We start from the raw sequence: 20,969 nt of genomic DNA on the forward strand, positions 1-20,969 counted from the left end.
ATTCCCGGCTACACATCTCGAGCTTGACTCGTAGAAGGCCGCGCCCTGGCTGCGTTCCGCGTGGGCACGCGAGTTCACACTCGTCAAACCATGCCGGGGAAGAGTCAGCTGCGTGCACGAGAACGACGACGAAGCAGGCCACGTACCGGGTGGACTGCACTCGCCATCGAATCGCGAACGTACCGACACCGCGTCTCCCGTACCGGCCGTGTCCCGATGCACAAGACACCACACGCAAGTCAGTCGTGTTTGGCAGGACAAGGTGCGAGGGACGTACCACGGAGAGCGCGAGCGGGCGGTCCGCTGTGCGGAGTGTTGCCCGGGGATCGACACCACCCCAGAGGAATGAAGCAGGACTCGTCAGTGGGACACCGGACGAACGCGAGGAGAATCACTCACCGCCTCAAGATGACAGGGTTCGCTACCGCAACCCGTCCTATACGCCGCATACTGGACTTGGCGAGCGCGAGTTGGGGCGACACACAAAGCAGCGTGAGCACGAGCACGGAGTACGAGAGGTGAAGCACATACCTGCCACGTCGACGACCGGCAGCGTGCTGACCACGACCTGTCTTGCGCAGAACGTCGCGACGCGGGCCAGACCGGCAAGAGACGAGTGCGAGTCGCGGAGGGAACGGAAAGTGAGGCAGATGGCGAGGACGAGGCTGATGCGTCGACTCACCCTCGATTCGACGCGACACGGAGTGGGACGGGGAGTTGCGATGCTCGCATGAAGGGGCGGAGAGGACGAGGTGGAGGATGGAGTCGGCATGAAGGGCGGGGACACGTCAGATGGGACGGGGTGGATGCATGTTGCGCGAGGATGGGAAGGAATCCACGGCCGAGGCTCGAGCGAAGCAGCCCGCGTAGCCGGCAATGCGACGTCACGGTGAGCTGGAATGCGAGGGAGTCGAGTGGACGACGTGGATAGAGGCAGGATGGGACGACGTACGCGACCAGGCTTGGCCAACGGCGGTACGAGGGAGGCGAGTGAGAGTTGCAGAGGGCGTGGCTGGATGCGGCGAAGGACGAAGGGCGTGACAAGGCAAGTACGAGAGAGGAGGACGTGAGGCTCGAGATAGTGCAGTGACGCAATGTCGAACGTCGGAGACAGAGGTGCATTGACTGGAAGGAAGGGTGCAGACAAGAGTGACGACGACGAAGGTGGGTGCCTGCACGTGTCGAGCGTTGACCGTGCGTCTATGTAGGTACACTCTGCGTCCGGACGGCGGTGCTGAGTACACGCCTTGGGCGTAGCGGTCGACCGGCCAACACCACGGAAACGGACCGGAACACGCGCAAGACGTCCCGAGGAAGGCAAAGCACGACGACGTGCGGGACAGGACGGGAACATCCCGTACACATGCACTTGTCAGCAGTGCTGTGTTGCGAGACTGCGGGAAGCGAACGGGAGGCATGCCAGAACGGAATCAAGGAGACTCGGTGCGACGCGGCGATACCGTGAACAGACGACGGGAGCGGGCATGTCGTCCGAGAAGCACAGCTACTCGTTGCTGGGGCTCAACGGAACGATCTCAGGCACGATTGCGCACGCGTCCGGCAGCCTCCCCGCGCGTTTACGAGACGGAGGCGTTCGTGCAGTCTCCTGCGCTCTCAGACTGGCTTAGCAGGTCCCTTCACGGTGCGACACGCGACGGCTCGGCGAGCGGGGTCACAAGTGCCCTGGCAAGCTCTTCGGGAACTCACAAAGGTCTACCAGACAGGGAGACCTGGAAACACAAGGGACTGCTCGCTGTCGATCCACTGCGAGGTACGTTCCCTCTCTGACTCATGGCCCGACGGCTGCCGGCTCGATCTGAGCAGGATCAGTTCGTGCCCAGTTGGCGTGAACAATGGACGTCGCGAGGTAACCTCCCGCGCGCATGGCAACCAAGGACGTGACGACGAGACACCCCCAGAGGGCATGACGGCCACAAGGGTGTGGTCTCCGACGTCGCGACCTGCAGGCTACCGTCTCCAGCCGGAGCAATGGGCGCAGACGGTGAGCTAGACCGAAGAAACCGCAGTCTACGCGGGGACGCGAGAGCCAGGGCATGCGTTCTCTGTGGCATCTCGAGACGGTGCCCATGTGTCCTGTCCGGTCAGCCTGGTCCCTGTCCGGACCGGTGGACTGGGACGTCGTCACGTCGAGCTGTCCACGCCGGGGTGCGCGAGCTACTGTAGAGTAATGTACATGACTGTCACTGGGTGGGAAATATATCTTGACTACAGCAGCTGAATAGCGGGGTATGGACCGGGCTACAGGATGGGAATGGTCAGTACTCAGGCTCGAATAAGACGAGGGTCGGTGACAGTCTTACCTGTAGGTTCTGATAACACACCGAGTCGCTTCACGGCTGTGTGAGAAACACAATAACAGTGGGCTGAAAGCGAAGAGGATATATGTCAGTGTGCGGTCAATATTCAATGCCAGACATCAATACATACTAATGGTGGCGCGTTGTGTTAAGCACGTTGCCTGCGACTGTCTCGATGCGAGAGTATCAGCCTGTCAAAGATCCAATAGCCAGTCAACAGCATTAGAATAAAATGACATCTCACTGTTATGCGAATTGTACGAAGACGTATTGAATGTGGATTCAAAGCAACACCGCAGTAAGCAATTTAGCGAAGCCATACAAGCAGAAGCTACATTGCAGTGACTCACTGGATACTCGCTGCAGAAAGATAAGACAGCCCAGCTCGAGCTCAGGTCACAGAGAGGGAGAGAGAAGGGAGCGACGGTGGGATGGTGTTCCAGCACCAACAGGACTCGCTCTTATACGGATTTTTGCCAGCGGATTGCTTACGTGCGATGGTCCGTGCGCTGCAAGCGAAGTCCGCGGACATCGCATCACGCTCCGTACTAATTCCGCACGGTCTCCGCCGCCCGAAACCAAGCATCTTAGCGTCGCTTCTCGTTTTCCGCCGAGTTCGTGTAAGTGCGATTGCGAGCTCCTGGCTGCCGAGCAATTGTCAGCCGTTGTATGGCAACGCACATGTGCTGACTGATGTGATATGTACGAGCGCTAGCACGGGCGCCGTTCGGATGTTCGCGCAAACATCGCCGCCGCTGTATGGATACCTGTAGTGCATTTGTATGAATGTCAGCACAGTCAGCTCGGACTCTTCACTTGCTGTAGCCCTGACGTATACTCAATTTTACTCACAAATACACCAGGTATCTGCGAGACATGTGGGTGGGTGTGTGGATCCGAGACCAGGAAGGTGCACCAGCCACGGATGTCCAAGAAAGAGGATTGAGTACGACGAGTGACATAGCGCCCGAGGCTGCAGTCGAGTAGCCTCGTGTTCTGAGATCGATCTGGGCGATCCCATCGCCTTTCGGCACCGTTTCCCTGCACCCGGATACCGTTTGCACCGTCTCTGAGCTCAGTAGCCCTTCTGACATATCAGAAACAGCTACCCAGACGTCTACTAACATATTCCAGTGCACTCGCAAAGCCCGCAACACCTCCCAGTCAAGCTCGCTGCAATTGCCCGATTAGGTATCGTTCGAGCGATGTACATCCAGCGATTGTATCAAACCCGCGATCGCAGGGCCGTGAACGGCGAAGTAAAGGTTCGTGCCCTGTATGCACTAGGAGTGATTAGTCTGGGCTGGTGTAAGTGCTGATTGAGGACAACATTTTCGTCATTGTCACTGACCACAGAGTGACCACTCGCGCGCGAAACATGTCCGAGCAATGTATGTGCCCGATGAGTGGGCGCAGAACTATATAGTAGTTACGAAAAAACTTGTACATGCAATTCAGTGAGGTTACTTACAGAGCAGTGCAGGGCCTCGTCTGCTCAAGGGTGTGAGCTAATTCCGGGAGCCCCGGAAGTGGCTGACAGCCTTGGGCAGACAAATCCCCGCCTGTCCACGGCGCGAGGCTCGGGCGGAGAGCAACCTCCGGTGGCTGCGGAAATTCCAGGTTGCGTATCTTCCGAATTTACCCTGACCCTGTAAGATTGATGAGATGGTCAGTATGTAAGCATTGTCTCATGGTCCGATTTTCTGTGAAGTCAACTTGAGGATTTAGTATTGAGGAGCTCAGGAATATTAAAAAAGACTACTCAGACTCAGCACCAAAATCCTGAATTTTCCAGCTCTAGGAGGATGCTTCACATTTTGGAGGAGTGACCCTGAAACACTCATCAGTCGGTGTTAGTGATGTTCGATCAGAGCGGCCATACAACGCCGGTGGCCAATTTGGGCGAACAATAGGATTGCCCGGGCATAGCCCGAGGCTGAGGCAACATGCCGCGGATTTGAGGACCCAACTCCAGCTTAAATATAAGGGTACCCAGGTATCCTCCCCTTGTAACATCCCCAAACTATGCTTGTACAGCATCCCAGGTAAGTCTCACATTATCTTTCATTCAATCTCTATCTTACATATCTACATAGGTGTCCTCGACGGAGACCTGGCTACAGTAAGTACTCACTACTAGTGCTACTGATACATGCACTAATCACTCTGTTCGCAGATACACTCGCCGCAATGTATTGCAGCGAGTATTCTCACATGGCTAGTCATCCCGAGACTGGCAGTTACTCATTGGTATGTACAGGTACTCAATCCATGTACTCACCACGCTGACCATCTCGTAGACCCGCGCCCGAGCGAACGGCACTACGTCGGGTGAAGGCCCAGCGAGGTGAGTTTCCCCCGACTGTCCTCGCCCCGAGCCTCACTCACTCCCTTACAGATGGCGAGCTCACTACTCGGAGGACGCGTACGGCGGCATCGAGGGTCGAGACTTGGTCCCCCTTGGTATGTTGCTGCCAACTCTCTGCGCACGAGCACTTACTTCCTCATCCAGCTATTCCCGCTCGCGGACATCTCACACGCTCTCGCCCACTAGGCCGACCGGGCGAGCGATATAGCGAATGATCGCCGCCCGGTCAGCACGGGCTCATCATGTCTCCTTCATCGTCGCACACAATGCCCCATGTTGGTAACGAGCATACCCGGCTGTGCGTTCCACGAGGAGTTGGCCTCGAAGGTATGTTTCCATAGATCACGCGCGGACCTCTGCTGAGCTCTGATCACCAGCCGTCTGCACAGCGAGCACTACGCAAACGCCTTGCGTCCACAGGACAGCGAGCCCGCGATGTCCGCCGTCGTGCGCTGTTGCGTTGGCTCGCGTCCGCCGTCGTCTCGCTGGTATCCACGGGTCGCACCAACCGACTCTGCGCACACGCAACGGACTATTCGCGCGAAGATGTGTGCACAGTGGTCGTACCCTTCTGCGAGACAAGGCCATCCCTCCAAGCACGACATTGCACGTTTGTTGCGCAGACTGGACGGACGACGTAGCGACTGGTTGCCATCCAATCGAGGCATTGTCGACGCAGGTACGTCGGGTCACAGCCGTCTACGCTCCCAATTTGTCTTGACCTTCTGTTGCTCGATAGCGTCGCCGCACGCACGCCGTAGCCTGGCGTGCGCTGTACACTTGCACGATTGCTTCTCCCCCGAGGGGTATGCTGCCCGCATGGACAAGCGATGTTCGCCGTCCCGTCGACTTGCGTATACGAGGCATTGGTGCCTTCTCGTCTCATCACCTGCCGATCCGTTGACGGCGCGGTGATTCGCGTGTGGACTGGACTCGTTTAATCAGTACGTTTCCCGTCCGTCCCGTCTTCCCGACTGTCCGCTCACCTGTGTTCCCAGTCGTGCGCACGTCTGTGTCGCTGTCAACTGCGTGGTCTCCTCGATGCGGACGGTGCGTCCAGGCGAGAGCTGGCTTGTCCGTCCTGTCAAGAGGGTATTCGTCAGGGAACCTACCTCTCCCAGGCTGCGGGCATCCTCGATTGCGCGCACGCCCTTCCTCGCGTTCTCTTCGCGCTCGCCCTGTGTCGTGTCTGGCAACCTCCCTCGGTACCTTTATGTCGGGTTGTCTTCCCATCTCTCGCCCTCTTCGTCACCTCCCCTCGACCTCGGCACCACCACCGCGATGTTCAGAGACACAACATATCGCCACCCGGCGACGCGGCCCTCGAAGATGTTGGCATCCTGCCCATGATCGATGAAGACACGACACATCAACGTCCGTCGAGCGGCAGCGCGCACAGGTCTCGAGTCGACGATCGGGCAACGCCCGACCACCAGGCTGTGCGCATCCCCGATCTCGCCCACGCACTCCGTCGTGTTTTCTCCGCAGCTCATCTCGTGTCTTGTCTGGCAACTTCCCTCTTCTCCCGGTACTTCGCTGTCTCTCGTCTCTCTCGTGTTCTTCATCACCTCGATCTCAGCACCACCACCCCGACGTCCGAAGACACGAGGTATCGCCGTCCGGCGACACGACCCTCGACGATGTTCGCATCAGGCACATGCACCTGCGACGGATCGACGAAGACGCAACGTATCGACGTCCGGTGAGGGGCGACGCGTGCAGCTCGTGACCGACAAGGGCGCGATAGAATGTCTTCCGGCGGGCATGGCACGCAGGGCGGCGGGCACGGCAACGCGGCGAGTGCATCTGCCTTGCCGCGGGTGTTGACGACAGCTGGAGTGCGGAATCGAGGCAGGCAGGACGACGAGGTGAGTATGGTGTTCCTTCCTGCACGAGAAGACAGTGACACTCACTGTTCTGTGCTCCAGCCGGGCACGTGGTTCATCGAGGGACGTTCGACCAGCAAAGACACGACGGATCGTCGTCCGGCGAGCAAGGCGGGAGAGGGGTGCTGGCGAGGGAAGATGGCGGACTAGGGTGAGCAGCGTCGATTTTGCATGTAACACAGAATCTCACCTTGCTATCGCGCCCCCGCATCTGCCCATAGATCGCGGTGCAGAAGGCTGGCGAGCGCGGGATATCGAGGCGAGTGCATCGAGCACGCCGACACGAGGATGCGTTGTTGACGTGTAGAAGTCGTCTGCCGCGTTATCAACTGGTACGCGTGGATCGACAGGCTTTCGTGCCGTCCAGACGGTCTGCTGCGGCCATGGTCACCTCGCCATAGACGGGCGGCGGTGGAGATCGGGGCGCAGAAGGACTTGCCTGCGCGAGGGTGAGTTTGCTGCGCATTTCGAGAGAAGGATGGGTTGCTGATGCGTACTCGTCTGCCGCGTTATCAACTTGTAGGGCGCTCTTTGTGGCAGAGCTCTCCCGCGGCGAGGGTGGATTGCGAGGAGGAGCGCGGGGTGACAAGGCAGATGGGCGGGGCTACTACGAGGTCAGTACTGTTCGTCTGAATGTGGAATACCGCCACTCACCTTGCACCTCAGGCCGACCACACTCGGACGCGTCCGTCTCCTACAGGCACGCGGCGGTGCGTTGGCTGCATCTTGACGGAAGGACGCGTTGCTGACCGTCTGCCGCGTTGACAACTGGTAGGCGGTGCAGACGACTGGGGATGCTGCAGATGGCGAGGGCAGGGAGAGACGAGTTGGAGTCGATAGCCGAGTGCGTGGGAGGTGACTGCTGACTCCTGAGCGCTGACCGATGAGATCTCGATCGCGAGCAGGGACTCGTTTTGCGCACCCCAGTGTCCCCGCGGGGAGGCGGACGTATGCTTGCACATAAAGAAAGAGAGACGGACGTTTGAAAGAAGGCAACTTTTTTCACCCCTCCAGCCAATCACAGCGCGAGGAGAGGCGTACCCTGGGCACAACGTGTTGGGATCGAGTACGTATGGCACAATGACGATGTGAGTTCATGCAGCATACTATAGCACAACCATTTCAGGAACCTCAGCTTCCTCAATGTCCATGTGCTCGAGGACGCTATGATCGAGGGCGCCAAGCGGCTGCAGTTGCTCGGCTGCAACAGGAGATTTTACGATGTCGATTACCTATACGGAGATGCTCGGGTCGCCGCCCTGCTCCCTTGGACCATGCAAAGAGTGGCTTTGCGGCACATGGAGGACTCTGGGTGCGAGGGCTGGAACTGGTTGATACAGCAGTCGATGCTGTGATTTCTGCCGAGTCGGAGGCGACCGCATGTGTGGGGCACTCGGCATAGAGCGTGACAATCTATGACTTCGTCACTGGCAGTGTCGCATGAGATCCCGCGTATGTGCTGACCTGATGCAGGTGCCCGCATAGGCTTCACGGACACGACAGTATCGATGGTCCTGCAAGACGGAGGTAAGCCGCTCATTGGCACGGAGATACCATGCACGCTCATGCGAGAGCTGCAGAACGCGGCAGAGACGACTATGTCGGCGTCCGAGACCCTGTGGTAGCGCAGGACGCGTTTACGACATCGAGAAAATGTGGGACATGAGGACTATAGGAACAGCCAGAAGCGGTACCCTCAACTTCGATTCAACTGCGGCTCGGCCGACTTGTGCGGAGACACGTTGCGCACCCGAGCCTCCGATTTGCGCATACATATGGGCTCGTAGTCAGGTGCGACGCCGGGCCTGGGAATATGTCGGGACGCGATGGTCTCTTGAGTCTCAAGGTCGGCGACGCTTGACGAGTATCTTCCGCCGTGACACACCACGGGCATGCCTTCGTTCCACGCAGCTCACGAACGATGGCTCGGACTGCTCGTCTGCGACTTAGACAGGCCTCTTTGTATTTCGCACGTACGTCTTCCTGCTCTGTTCCGCAACATGAAGAGGGCTGAACAGGCCGTACAGGACTCACCGTTGCAAGTTCGTCGTGAGCAACACTGGCGCCGCCCTTGCTCTTCCACTGGCGAGGCTCGCGGGTTGTCCTCGTCCTAATGAGTGCATGCTTCTCTACGCGGGTGTCAAGACACGCAAAGTGCTCACGAGTTCCCAGGTTGTCTTCCATCGTCGGTTGGCCCGATTGCGAAGCACGCGAGAGCTACGATGCCTTGAAGCGGGCGAACGTTCCGGTATGCGATTTTCCCATGTATATCGAGAGGTATCGCCAAATCTGTGGTCCTCATCACCCAAAGTCAATGTTCAATGTTCAACGCTCAAGTACATTCTTCGCGGCCCTTGTGCCATCGCAATTGCATCCCTAGGCCTTCGGACTCAGCCGTCTCGACTCGTCGCCCGTGGCTCAAGCCCTCTCCGCGCCTGTATGGACGCGCGAGCCGCGAACCATGCCTCATGCGACACGGGGCTCCTAGCTTCGCCCACAGCCAACAAGCACCCAATCTCCAAGGTATGTACGCTTTCCCTGTGGATATCCGAGTACGTTTCACACATGTGAACCGTGTCGCCAGCTCTGCTGCCAGTCAAATCCGAATCTACTACCAGGCATGGAATCGGGCTCAACTGCTGTACTATCGACCCCTCTGGACTCGGAGTAGGTGCGCAGCATACCCTACCGCTGCCTCGCCCGTTTCCCAACGTGCGCACAGCACCTCGGCGAACACGACGCCAGTACCGGACGAGGGCCCGGGACCCAGCGCCCGTGCCCAAGGATCAAAGGCCAGCTGTCCACCCCGTATAGCGCCAGGCCAGCTAACTCAGGAAGCAGCAGTCTCGGGTTCTGGCCGATTGTGAGTCCCTCGTCAGCCTCACCATGTCCGTGCCGTCGTTCCCTCCCATGGTGCAAACGCGGTCATGCATGCGGACGCCTGCCATCGCGCCGCGCTTGCCGCCTGGTGACGTCCACGACTCGGAAGCGAACACCCGTGCCGCCCACGGAGGCCAACCCGGAAAGCATACCCTCCGATCTTCCGAGCGGTTTCCGCGGTTCCACCTGCGGCGCGGACGTGTTGCGTAGCCGCGAGGGACCGTGCACGCCCGTGGACACATTGCAGACTGCGCGCACGTCGCCGGAGCCTGCCTGGCATCCGGGCGGACCCCCGCCCTGCAAGTTCGGGGCGTCGGGGGTCACAGCCGCGAGCGACCTGCGCGCTGGTTGGGGGTCTTCCCGTATGGCGATCTGCGCCGAACGTGCCCTGCTGATCATGGATGCTAGGCGACCGGGCGCCCACCAGTCTGCCCAGCTCGTCTCCAGGGCCCGCGACACGGACGTGTGCCGCCCGTATCGCTGTCGCGTTCGCTGCGAATCCGAAGGCGTGTCCGGACGCTCCGCCGGTACATCCCCCCGCGCAGTCTCGCAACCAATCCACACGCTCTCCCTTCCTCTCTGTTGCTGCCACCGCCACGGCCCCAGTCCCGCCTCCGAACCGGCGTCGACGGTCCATCGGAGGTCCACCCATCCGCTCTGCGCTCCCCCGCACACGCGCCAGCACCCCGCTCAGCGTCCGCTCGACTCGGAGCCGCAGGACCAGCGGTGTCGGTGTCTGGCCCGTACTAGCAGCCATGCGCCGGCTCTCGTCGGAATCAATGCGCGCCGAGCGAGCGGCGCGGCGCACTGGCATGGGGGCGCAGCACATCCGAGGCTCGCTACAGAATCGAGGCGCGCCGTCTGCTTCTGCCAGGGTTGGCTGTCTGCTCCTGGCGACGTGCGAGTTGTATCAGGGACGGCATGGGCGTCGGCGGAAGGCGGCGCACGAGCACGCGTCGGCGTCGATCGCAGTGGGGGCTCGTACGTGTTCGTTGGCACGCGGGCACTCGAGCTCGGACGTCGGTCGGTCGCGGTGTGCAATGTGCATCTCCCCCGACCTCGCACTATCAGCTGTCCGCGCGCATGAGGCCATGGAACTCACGGACCTCGATGTCTTCACGTCGACTTCGGAAGGTCTGTGTCCGAGTGGACCTGGACGTACATGTATTGGAGATGTGGTGCGCCGGATGCGATCGAGTTCTGCATTCCCTCTGCTTGAAAACGCGCCCCGAGCAACAGGCCACTTGACCGCACCCGCGACAAGATGCGTGTGAGGCGTTCCTTCAGTCTCCTGACGGGTGGCCGCGATAAGGGCTGCCCACTGACTCGCGAGTGTCTGGCACTGCATGGACGTCTGAGTCCCACCACCTATACTGATGATCCATAGAATAAAAAGCCACTACGGGGTTCCTGCTCCCGTCCAGAGACGCGTTCGTCAAGCCGCAGTAGCGTACATGCTAGCTTCGAGTCGGGTCCGCGTGTCGGTCCGCTGTGAGCCCGCTCTCGGGGCCGCCGGCGACGAACGGTGAGATCGATCGCGGGGACGAGATCCAGCTCAGTTCGATGCCGATGTGGCCGCCTGCCAAGCCCCGCTCCACGCGCCCCAGGCACGCCCACCGCCAGCCACCGCCGTCTGCATTGCGTGATCTGCACAACCACTCGCACGCATCCCCCGAGACTGTTCTGCGCACTGCTGGCTTGACGGTGAGAGCGGGTGTTGCAGCGAGGTATCGAGTTCGATGATTATCAGGCGCATATACGCACGGTATCTCGGTGACGGACTGGGGACAGTCGAGATCAGACGGCGGGATCTGTGAGGCCGCGCGAAACAATGTATAGCAGCGCCGGGCGCGTGGTTACCGTACGCACGGGCGGTACCGTACCTGAGCCAGGCTGGATGTGGCCCGCTGCGCCCACCGTGACCACGCACATCCGCCTCTCACCGGTGGACGGCCACACAGCGTTGCGTGCCCTGCCCGCGGGACGAGTCTCGTACGTACGCGTTCTGGCAGGTGGGAACACGCAGACGCTGGCCGAGGTCTGCGGACCGCCGGGCCCAGGGGCTTATATACATCTCCCGTCTCCTCGCCATCTTCGACTTCCCCAGGCACACACCGCCTCCTCCAGCTTAAGCCCCTCCCGCGCGTGCGCCCGCAACACCTCCGCCCGTCGCCGTCGTCTACCACACCCGAACCGAACCGCCAGCCATGCGCGCCGCCCTCCTCCTCCTCGCGTGCGCCGCCGCCCTCGTCGCCGCCGCCCCCGCCCCAACCGCGAACCCCGCGCCCGCGCTCCAAGACCGCGGAGACGGCAACGGCGGCGACCCCGGCTCGTTCTGAGCAGCGCAGCGCGCGATCCCCAGGTGCGTACGCCCGGACGCCCCCCATCCGCCGGCCTGTGCTGACCGTACGCGCAGCGCGTCTTCCCCGCCGTCGTGTACGGCGTGCCAGCGGCCGCGTCGACGGCCCCCGGTCCCTAACTTATGCGTCCGTCGTCTCTTCTCCCGGTCTCGGTTCGTTCCCGTTTGGTTGGCGTTTGGGCGGGGCGGGTGGATTGGCTGTGTGGTTATGGCTGAGGTTGAGGCTCCAGCGAGAGGCGAGGGGCGGACGCGATGGGTGAAGGCTGTTGTGGCCGAGAGCCATGTTGGATGCCTACGGTTGTACGGTCTGTCCCGCGATGTACTTACTGGCCGGTGCGCTGTGTCCTGTCTCTGGAGACGTGTACTACTCCCCCGGTGCATGCGGCTACTCACTCTCGCTTTGTCTATCGTCGGGCGTCGGGAGCCTCTCCCGAGCTGGCGTTCCTGCCCGTCGTCCAACTCACGCACTACTTACCTGGCTCTTCTGCGCTGCTCTCACAGTCCGCCGTGCTCTCACAGTCCGCCCGCACGAGGGCGCGCGTCCGAAACCGTGTCTGCGTGCGGATGTTCATACAACAAGCGACGAAGGAGAAGGAGGAACGTCGTTACACCGGAGCGAGGTCCCCGTACGCGAGATCGAGGAGAGTAACACGGCATACGAGGGATAGGGTAGAGTGGCGCGGCATGGGAGGAGGGTAGCACGGCATGAGAGTGAGAGTGAGTAGAGTAGGTGAGTGGGTCTCCCGTCGGGCTTCGGGTCGCGCGCGGAAGGGTGTGTGTTGTGTCGAAGTGTGTGGTGGAGTGTGTTGCGAGGCGGGATCGCCGCCCGCCGTGCGGCGCGATATCCATGTCTCCCTGCCATATCCCGGGCGCCATCCCATCCCATCCCATCCGATGCGGGGCGACCACGACCGCCGGCGGAGGCGCACGGCGGGGCACCCGCTCTGCCTGACAGGAACCGCCCTCGCCATGAGCGACGCGCGCGGACCGGAGGGCACAGACGGGAGACGCACCCCGCCCGCCGCCCCGTCTCCTCCATCTCCATCCATCCAACTTCAGGCCTCCCGTACCAACCACCGCCCTCTTCATCCTCATCCCTTCCCGTCCCATCCCTTCCTGCTCCCTCGTATCCTCGCCGACCGCACCATGAGCCCACTCAGCGGCGCGTCCGCCCGTCGACACGGGCGCGCCGACGCCAACGCCGGGCACTGGCAGGTCAGACGCGCCACGACCCCGTGCAGCCGCCGCCGCTGCACTCCTGGCGCGGCCCAGGTCCGGGTCAGCGCGGAATCGGTGCGGGGATGGGGACGGCGCGGCGGTGGCGAGCGCGACGAGGGCGAGGGCGAGGGCGGCGGCGAGGAACGTGCGCATCGTGTCCGTGTCGCAGGGGTTCCGGGATATAGAGATGGGGGGGTATCTGGATCGGCTGAGTCGGGAGCTGCGTGCGGGGGTGTCACAGTCCGAGGCGTCGCGCAGAGGCGGGCTGCGAGTGCGGGCGAGCTAGGGAGGAGCAGGAGGAGGCGGGCCGCGCCCGCGCCGTATATACGTGCTCTCGCACATGTCCGAGGTAGGACGGGTGGAGCGTGCACTGATCGCGCACCATCCGCCGGCGGACGGCACCGCGGAGCGCGTGGGCCAGGCACGCCGCGGGTGCCTGCGTCTCACGGTACGACGCCGGGTACGGTCATGCGTACTGCCACTGCTATTGTGTGTACGCACCGTATCGGTATCGCGGACGGCTGCTACAGCACCCGGCCGTATCTCGACTGGACGTCGCGCGAGCGTTGCCAGGGCCCGTCGCGTCGCGACTCGGTATGCGTGAAGCCGTCCCCGAGCCCGCGCCCAGTCCCGCCGTGCATCCCCGGCCCCCGTCGAGCGCAGACGGCACGACCTGCGTCCTCGCCGCCCCTCCTCGGCCGCATGATCCGCGCCCACGCGGTGATCTGCACTCGCTGGCAGTCGATATCGCCCAGGCACGCGAAGATTGCGAACCGCGCTACTAGCTGGCGACTTGACGGGAGGCGCTACTTGCTGCTGGGGAGGCACCTGTGGCTGCTGGGTGTGTGGCGGGTGTGTACTGTTGGCGAGTACGGGTGGGGCGGGGACGTGGTCGGGTGACGTCGGGCTGCGACGATGGTGTCGGTCCTCGGATCGGAGGAGCTTATCCTGCGTTGGACTGACAGTTGAGACCGTTGTGGCGGCGTCCGAGTCGCTGGCATGTCGACCCGGCAGCCGCGGGCCTTGCAGTCCGCCGTCGGTGCCAAGTACTGGCTGTCACGTATCAGCGACTCCCGCGCACGATCGAGCTCCGTTCGCGGGAAGCTGGAATGCACGGGATGAATGGGCGTGACGTCGACTCTTCCGACTGCACTTCGAGGTCGGACGGGCAGCTGCGCCGTTTGCGGGGGAGCGAGCCTATGTATATGCACAGGGAGATACAGAGGGGTCCCAGTCGAGAGCGTAGAGATCGTGGTAGCGTCCGGGCCAGGAGTGTACTTACTCAGCGGACTACGTAGCGTCAGTTGTCCCTGTCAATGTCGCGTCAACGCCCATGTTCGTGTCCCAGTCCCGTCGCAGTGATCGCGCTGGGCCCACGGAGGTCAGCGGCCCGCGGCGGGCGAGCAGAACGGGGCCCGTACCGTTCCAGCGCCGCGTGCGCTCGACATCCACCCAAGCCGTCGTGGACGCGAGTGCGACCACGTCGTCGTCACGCGCGCCGACGTCATGCAATGGCGCACGCCACGCGATGGGCGAGCTGATCATGATCACGGGCCCGGCGGGATGGCAGACGGGCGCCGCGCGCCCAGCCCGGCCCTCGCCCAGCCCGCCAGAGAAGAGAAGAGAAGCGAAGGTGCGCAGCGCAGGGCGTTCGCAGGGACCGGAGGGAACGCCGGGCACGCCGGGCGACGTTGCCAACGCCAATGCCAGGATCGTATAAAAGTAAATAACAAACGGACGATCGCGTCGCCCGCCAACCCAACCCGCCCATCGTCGCTCCCAGCACCGTCCCTGCCCCGCACGACGGCTCTCAAGCACATCCACCCCGAGATCGACGACAGGACCACGATGCGCGTCACCCTCGCGCTCGCCCTCACGCTCGCCCTCGCCTGCGCCGCGCCCCTCGTCGCCGCGCACCCCCGCGCGAACCCCGACCCGGAGGCGGAGATGAGGCGGCAGGAGAGCAACGGCTCGCCCGCCTCGTTCGTGGGCGGCGGGGGCCCGAGGGAGAAGGCGTGAACCGATCCTTGATGGAGGGCGGACAGACGGCGTGGAGTGAGTGCGCCTTCCTTCCCCCCGTGACCGTGCGACCGGCTTCTGACGTCCCCGCTCAGAGCTCTGCGCCCGCGCCCTGCTTAGATCGCCGCCGCGCCCTGCCGTCACCGGCACCGCGTGCCTTGGAGCGGCCGCCCGCTCATCCACGACCGACAACTTATCTGTACACAAAAATACACGCGCCGCTCGACTCGACTTCGCCTGGAGGAAGGGAGGAGGGAGGAGGGGGGGGTGCAAACATTCGCCGCCTCCGCGGGACGGGGGCGTGTTCACGCTCCCGCGCGCGGGTTCTTCGTTCACGTTCGCGTTCGAGTTCACTGTGCTGGAATGGACTGCGTGCGAGCAATAGACGGTGCGGCGGGCCCACCGCGTTCCTTCGTTCGTTCTCACCAGGTGTGCCCGCGTCGGTCCGCGGCCGTCTGCTGGCGGCGGCGAACCGCGCTTCGAGTGGATGCAGACGCCTCGAAGGTAGGTCCCTCGCGCTCGGGTGTGGTCGCCGGACACCGTACCGCACACCAGGCGCCGTCGTGAGCAGTGCAGTTCAGCCAAGTGTTCTACTGACGATCCCGGCAACAGGCGCCGAAAGGGAGCTGGACAACGAGACGCAGGGCATACAGCGGGAACGACGCGCAGCTGAGCCCGCGCGCGACGATCGACTCGGACAAGCGTGTACAGACTCACGCACCGCAGCGCACAACCAACTTGAAGCCCGCAGCGGCGCCCACGCACGGCCGCCTCCGAGTCAACTTGAAGCCGCCGAGGACACCGTCCCGGGCTCCTCATTCCCCGCGGCGCGCCTCAGGCTCCCATCTTACACGCCCCGCCTAGAGCCAGACAAGGATGGCGACCCTCGCCCAACGCGCTCGCTCGTCCGGAGAGCTGCCAGTGCACGGTCCGTCCGCACTCTCCCCAGGGCTCTACCGACGGACCCGTCATGGACGCATGTACACAGGACTCCTCTGCCGCCCCGATATTGGGGGTGGCCGGCGCACCGACCGTCTGCGCCGTCCATGTCGGATACGGTAGGCTCCGCACCGCGACGCGCGGTGTCCCGACAACAGCCACACTCCGCCATTACTCCCCCCCCTCGATCTCGATGGAGGGTCGCCCTGGACCCTCAGGGGTCCCACCGTCCCTCCGAGTCGGGCGACAGGACCGACCGCCGTGTGCGAGGGGCGGCGTGCGACGGCGGGGCGGGACGCACGGGGCCACGCTGGAGGTGCGTGCGGGGCGGGGGCGCCGTGCGGTCGAGACGGAGACGGGGAGCGGGCGGGGGACGGCTGGGCCGCGTCTCGCGCTTCCAGTCGAGAGCGGCGCGACCCCATGCACCCCAGGACGTCCGCGCCGACGGGGACGGTGGACGGTGGACGGGTGGTCCCCGCGTGGTCGGCGGAGTCGCGCGCTGGCAGGCGGCACGCGCGGACGCGGACGCTGGCCCCCGAGTACGGATGCCAGGGCGGAGTCGACAGGTGCAGGGTCGCCCTCCTTACTTACTTATAGTAGGACGAATGAAGTCGATCTGCACCTTCACATGCTCCCCAATCAGTACCAGACGCTTGCGCAGAGATTCGCGCGCCCCTTGCGCAGAACACGCCTGCCTGGGTCCGCCATCCTACGAAACGTGCCTATCAATCAAATGCAAGTCTACCCTACGCAGATCGACCTGACTTACTTTGTGGAGCTCTCGAAGAGCTCAGCTGCAAGCGGCGCGCCTCGCCGGTATCCCTGTCGATCATGGAGACCTGGTCTCCGCTCCATATCCGTCACACGACGGTAGCATCAAACGTTCGAGAAGGGCCCTCGTGCACAGCGGTCCCGTTCGCGTTGGCTGAGGCTGCAGGGGCGTGCGCGACGCGCGCACAGGTGCACCCGCTTCTCCTTCGCAGCCTTCTCCGCTGCACGGGGATGCCGTCGGACCACCCGTCACTTCAGTATGTCGCACACTCTGAAGGTGCAAGAGGGATCGACGTGGATGACCCGCTAAACCTGCTGCTACGCCGGGTCTGACGATGTCACGGTATGTCAACTGTCGTTCCCCACAAGACCCAGACGGTCAAGAGGCTAGCATGGCGATTACTGCTTGGTGTGCTGATCGAAGAGGGCATTGTGACAACGATTGAGGAAAGGTACGCACCGACGTCCAAGGGAGTCCACAACGGCTCGCTCGCCTGAGGTTGTCACCGATGAGTATGAGCTATACCAAGGGATCTACTGCATAAGATAAGCATCGAGGTACGTCGGTTGTAATGACAACATGCGGGCAGACTTACAAAAGAACCCCGACGAGAATTTGCAAGGACTGAGTCGCTAGCGAGACTGAGTCGTTCTTGTCAGAGACGAGGCGAGTGATAGCGGGTAGGTTCTGCCTCTAGCTCGCCGGACATCACTCAGCCATTGTTCGACAGGATATGCGATGCGGTGCTCACTCGTTGTTGAACACCCCTCCACCTCGTTTGCTGCATCTTGCCTGTCCTCGCGCGGTGTCGATACTGAGAAGCCACACGTACGAATGAGGCCCCATCGCATTTCTGATGCATGAAGCGGCAGCTTGGAGACGATCACCTACAAGAGCCTGGTGAGTCGGGAGCACGAAACCTCGTTTTCTGGGATGCTCGACGACACGGTAGTCATGAAGGCGCCGGCTGTACCAGGATGGCGTGAGCGCGAAGACCGAGTGTCGCAGTCATGAACAAGGCTACGAATACCGATGGAGAAGGAGAACCAGGACAAGGACTGGTCAGAGCGCCGGGTGTGCGGTAAGACGATGGAAGAACAGTAGACCGAACGGTCCGTGCGGGCGCCAGCGAAGCAGACGGTCACTTTCAACTTACATATGTAGCATCGTGTGTGTTATGGCGCGGAAAAGTCGGATTGTTGCCGAGTCCGGAGCAGAATCGACTCTGAGGGTAAGGAATCAAGCGGCAGCCACATCGCGGGTACTCGGAGCGTACTGTATCGGTCGAGACGCAAGCCTGGTTCTGACTGCAGGTTGCACTCGCCCATGACGACTATATTCTGTGGTGAAGGTATCAGAAAAAGCAACGAGATCACAACGTACGAGTTGAATAATGCAGCTTAGGTGCGTATTGTCTGAACAGAGGGAGCCTTGGATGTTATAATGTTCTGGTTGAGGAGAACGCTGTGACAGAATCTAACAGAGGTCCAGCCAAGGTAGTATGTGCGTTGCGCACGAGCTAGCTTCGCGCGTGACCAGAGGCAAGCCTAGAAGTAGACGGTTAGCTAGCTGTAGATGGAGAGTATATGCACCTTCACGCGCGCGTGATGACGAACGTACCGGCGTATGGATAGCCACTTTTTTCAGCGCAGGTTCGACTCCTTGTCACTTCCCGTTCCAAGTAATATGGTGGTCGGATCGGGCAAAGAGATCACGGTCCCTCGTGGAATGTCAATGCCATGTGAGCGCTTGACGTTCGAGGAGACCACCTTGAAGATAGTTCCAACGTTTATACGGTCTCGTCCCTTGACTTCTGACTTCCACCTCCCTGCTGGGCCTGCATTACGTCAGCACAATGTTGTGAATCCCAGCAAATGAAACGATAGGCGGTCTGACGAAGATCTGGGAGCTGTAACCGTTGAGCGTGCGCGGTGCCCCGAGTCGGCGTTCGCAAGCCTCAGGTGAGGAATCCATAGTGCAAAGCAGCTAGTCGGTTTGATGTCATTAATCCCAGCTGAAAACCAACACAAAGAGGTGCTTCATGCTATACGAGACTAGCAAACAACTGCCGATGGGCAAGGGGAGCTGAACGAGAGAATCCGGTGGCTGCGAGGCGCTCAACGTTGCGCTCAACGACGGACTCTATCTCGACGGTGGATCTCGCCTGTGCCGAGCCCCACATCGTTGTGGCGCCTCGTGAGTCGCCTTCGACCCGATATTGAACTCGCTCACTGGCAGTCCGCCTCCCTCTCAGTCCTCTAGAAATGCAACCGCACCAGCTGCGCCTTGACGGCCTTCCTCCAGAGATATGGCAGCATGTCCTCGAGCACCTCCCGAAGCCGGACCAGCGCACTTGCCGACTCGTCTGCCCCGCATTGCACAGGCTCGTCACCGGAATGGTCTTCGCCCGGGTGGTCGTCAACTTTGGTGACTGGGACACCTGGAATGCGTTCGACGAAGAGATGGGGATGGTCATTATCAACCCTGAGCAAGCAGAGCGATCGATCAAGTTCCTCGGATTCCTCGATCGCGTCGTGGATGATGTGTGGTTCGCGGGCATGGTGAAGGTCTTGGAGGTGCATGCATTCGGGGTCGGCGTAGAGACTACATGGAGCACCACATCATTTTTGTGTGAGTCGTATGCGAGTTCAGTCATTGCCTAGTCGTGTATTCACGTCCTACAGTTCATTTGAGCGCAGCGGTCCGGACCCTGCGTCAACTACAATCGTTCATCTGGCACGGAGAGGATCCCAAGCCATCACTCGACTAGTCAGTGCTCTCAGTACGTCTTGTCCCTTTCTCCATGTCCTCTCCTTGCCGTAGGTCGTCCTGTCCTCACCCAGTTCGCCACTCGACAGCTCATGCACCGCCACAGGATGCAATCCCTCCGGGACCTCCCCTTGACCGCATTCCGCCGGCTGCACACCATCTCCGTCACCTCCGCGGAGTACACAGCGAACCAGATCGAGCACGAGCTCTCCGCCGGCCGCTGCACCACCCTCCTCCCCTCCCTGCACACCCTCCAGCTGCCCTACTCCGTGCCGACCGACATCCCGATCTCCTGCCTCCCCAACCTCACCCGCCTCGAGATCGTTCGATGCACTCATACGTCGGCCTCGGCGCACTCCTCCGGAGGTCCCGCACCTGCAGTCGCTCGCGCTCTTCTCGCCCGTGCACGACCAGGAGCACATCTTCGCCGAGCTCGCCGACGCGAAGGCGGACGTGCCGCACCTCCGCGCACTCGCGCTGCAGGGCCCCAGCCCGCACGTCACTGTCGTGCGCCCCGCGGAGCTCGCCCAGCTCTGCGACTTCCTGCGGGCCGCACGGCGCTCCGCAGGATGTATTCACGTTCGAGCTCGCGACGGCGGGGCTCGACGCGTACCTCGCGACGGTCGCCACGCTGAAGAACATGGAGATCTTGACCTGCGGATGGAGAGCCAGCCGTTCGACCGCGCGTTCCTGACGGCCTCACGCGCTACCTCCCGTCGAGCCTCTCCGCGCTGAAGCTCACGAGCGTGGGCCGCTCACGGACACCGACGCCTTCGCCGACTTCGTGCGTGCGCCCCTCCTCTTCCTCTGCCTTGTCCACGCCCGACTGACGCACGCGCCCCGCAGTGGCCGCACTTCCGCGAACTCGGCTTCTCTACGTGCGCACGTGGGAGGGCACGCCCCTCTCCGTCCAGGACGCCATCCGCGGCGCGCGCAAGCTCGAGCTCGTCGGGTTCAACGGCCACTTCCACGACGTGCAGTACGCGCGGATCGGCGAGGGCGAGCCAGCGGAGCCGCTCGCGCGCCCGCCGTGGCCGCCCCGCAAGACGGCGCTCCGCGGGGTGGAGGACTTTGGGTGCGAGGGGTGGGAGTGGTTGATGAGGCATCTGACGATCGTGCCGTGAGCGGTAGGTGGATAGGTGTAGGGTGATTTCTGTGTGCGGAGTTATGTACATTGGTATGTCTCGAATGCTGATTTGCAGAGGACCATGGGGCTCGTCGAAGTTGATGTGTTAGTAGTACTAGTAGTACGCGCGAGAGCGAGCCTTTTGTAGACAACGACACTAATCTGGCTAAGAGCCTGAGTTTGGGCATCGATGTTAGTTCAAACTTCAAACAGTCCGTCAGCTCGCTACATGACCGGAAACGAGGTGCTGTTGCTATCGTACTGTTGGAGAGCGTTATGTAACGGACCCAGTTCGGAGAACGGCGTCACGGTGGG

The 20,969-nt window shown here is 61.9% G+C and overlaps 6 protein-coding genes across 6 annotated transcripts; 4 read left to right on the top strand and 2 right to left on the bottom strand.

Annotated features, from left to right (window-relative positions):
• Positions 1-4,912: 4,912 nt before the first annotated feature.
• Positions 4,913-6,127, bottom strand: B0H18DRAFT_479012 (uncharacterized protein). Its single transcript, XM_048038235.1, has 2 exons — positions 5,673-6,127; positions 4,913-5,613 (listed from the first exon to the last, which is right to left on the bottom strand). Exons 1-2 carry the CDS (start codon positions 5,917-5,919, stop codon positions 5,219-5,221), a joined length of 642 nt encoding a protein of 213 aa, XP_047891740.1. The 5' UTR covers positions 5,920-6,127; the 3' UTR covers positions 4,913-5,218.
• Positions 6,128-6,434: 307 nt separating this feature from the next.
• Positions 6,435-8,197, top strand: B0H18DRAFT_1120582 (uncharacterized protein; the record flags this gene model as incomplete). Its single annotated transcript, XM_048034154.1, has 7 exons — positions 6,435-6,554; positions 6,615-6,694; positions 6,974-7,021; positions 7,096-7,186; positions 7,239-7,282; positions 7,348-7,427; positions 8,046-8,197. The coding sequence occupies 7 exons, from the start codon at positions 6,435-6,437 to the stop codon at positions 8,195-8,197; spliced, it is 615 nt and encodes a 204-aa protein (XP_047891741.1).
• Positions 8,198-8,762: 565 nt separating this feature from the next.
• On the top strand, positions 8,763-10,724 carry B0H18DRAFT_479071 (uncharacterized protein). Its single transcript, XM_048038236.1, has 3 exons — positions 8,763-9,095; positions 9,157-9,239; positions 9,295-10,724. The coding sequence occupies exons 1-3, from the start codon at positions 8,894-8,896 to the stop codon at positions 10,537-10,539; spliced, it is 1,530 nt and encodes a 509-aa protein (XP_047891742.1). The 5' UTR covers positions 8,763-8,893; the 3' UTR covers positions 10,540-10,724.
• Positions 10,725-11,323: 599 nt separating this feature from the next.
• On the bottom strand, positions 11,324-12,354 carry B0H18DRAFT_479156 (uncharacterized protein). The gene has a single exon (XM_048038237.1). The coding sequence runs from the start codon at positions 12,190-12,192 to the stop codon at positions 11,632-11,634; it is 561 nt and encodes a 186-aa protein (XP_047891743.1). The 5' UTR covers positions 12,193-12,354; the 3' UTR covers positions 11,324-11,631.
• Positions 12,355-14,097: 1,743 nt separating this feature from the next.
• Positions 14,098-15,305, top strand: B0H18DRAFT_1015941 (uncharacterized protein). The gene is made up of 6 exons (XM_048029236.1): positions 14,098-14,230; positions 14,316-14,368; positions 14,389-14,532; positions 14,635-14,751; positions 14,813-15,084; positions 15,144-15,305. The coding sequence occupies exons 1-5, from the start codon at positions 14,139-14,141 to the stop codon at positions 15,046-15,048; spliced, it is 642 nt and encodes a 213-aa protein (XP_047891744.1). The 5' UTR covers positions 14,098-14,138; the 3' UTR covers positions 15,049-15,084; positions 15,144-15,305.
• A 3,558-nt stretch (positions 15,306-18,863) lies between these two features.
• B0H18DRAFT_1015951 (uncharacterized protein) lies at positions 18,864-20,902 on the top strand. The gene is made up of 8 exons (XM_048029237.1): positions 18,864-19,390; positions 19,444-19,473; positions 19,530-19,578; positions 19,635-19,851; positions 19,895-20,099; positions 20,175-20,214; positions 20,250-20,274; positions 20,422-20,902. The coding sequence occupies exons 1-8, from the start codon at positions 19,024-19,026 to the stop codon at positions 20,650-20,652; spliced, it is 1,164 nt and encodes a 387-aa protein (XP_047891745.1). The 5' UTR covers positions 18,864-19,023; the 3' UTR covers positions 20,653-20,902.
• The last annotated feature ends 67 nt before the right edge of the window (positions 20,903-20,969 follow it).

This window comes from Fomitopsis serialis (assembly GCF_022376445.1).
Source record: "Fomitopsis serialis strain Sig1Antser10 chromosome Unknown B0H18scaffold_49, whole genome shotgun sequence".
NCBI classification, from domain to species: Eukaryota; Fungi; Basidiomycota; class Agaricomycetes; order Polyporales; family Fomitopsidaceae; genus Fomitopsis; species Fomitopsis serialis.

Excerpts from the sequence above, each read along its gene's own strand:
- B0H18DRAFT_479012 (XM_048038235.1), bottom strand. The coding sequence starts at position 5,919 with ATGGGAAGACAACCCGACATAAAGGTACCGAGGGAGGTTGCCAGACAC. Across the intron at positions 5,614-5,672 it reads GCGCACGACTGGGAACACAG|TCCACACGCGAATCACCGCG; the intron begins GTGAGCGGACAG and ends AAACGAGTCCAG.
- B0H18DRAFT_479071 (XM_048038236.1), top strand. The coding sequence starts at position 8,894 with ATGTTCAACGCTCAAGTACATTCTTCGCGGCCCTTGTGCCATCGCAAT. Across the intron at positions 9,096-9,156 it reads ACAAGCACCCAATCTCCAAG|CTCTGCTGCCAGTCAAATCC; the intron begins GTATGTACGCTT and ends CCGTGTCGCCAG. Across the intron at positions 9,240-9,294 it reads TCGACCCCTCTGGACTCGGA|CACCTCGGCGAACACGACGC; the intron begins GTAGGTGCGCAG and ends ACGTGCGCACAG.
- B0H18DRAFT_1015941 (XM_048029236.1), top strand. The coding sequence starts at position 14,139 with ATGCACGGGATGAATGGGCGTGACGTCGACTCTTCCGACTGCACTTCG. Across the intron at positions 14,533-14,634 it reads TCGTCGTCACGCGCGCCGAC|CCCGCCAGAGAAGAGAAGAG; the intron begins GTCATGCAATGG and ends GCCCTCGCCCAG. Across the intron at positions 14,752-14,812 it reads AATGCCAGGATCGTATAAAA|CACCGTCCCTGCCCCGCACG; the intron begins GTAAATAACAAA and ends CGTCGCTCCCAG.
- B0H18DRAFT_479156 (XM_048038237.1), bottom strand. The coding sequence starts at position 12,192 with ATGCACCGGGGGAGTAGTACACGTCTCCAGAGACAGGACACAGCGCAC.
- B0H18DRAFT_1015951 (XM_048029237.1), top strand. The coding sequence starts at position 19,024 with ATGCAACCGCACCAGCTGCGCCTTGACGGCCTTCCTCCAGAGATATGG. Across the intron at positions 19,474-19,529 it reads CGCAGCGGTCCGGACCCTGC|TCAGTGCTCTCAGTACGTCT; the intron begins GTCAACTACAAT and ends TCACTCGACTAG. Across the intron at positions 19,852-19,894 it reads ACCTCACCCGCCTCGAGATC|GTCCCGCACCTGCAGTCGCT; the intron begins GTTCGATGCACT and ends ACTCCTCCGGAG.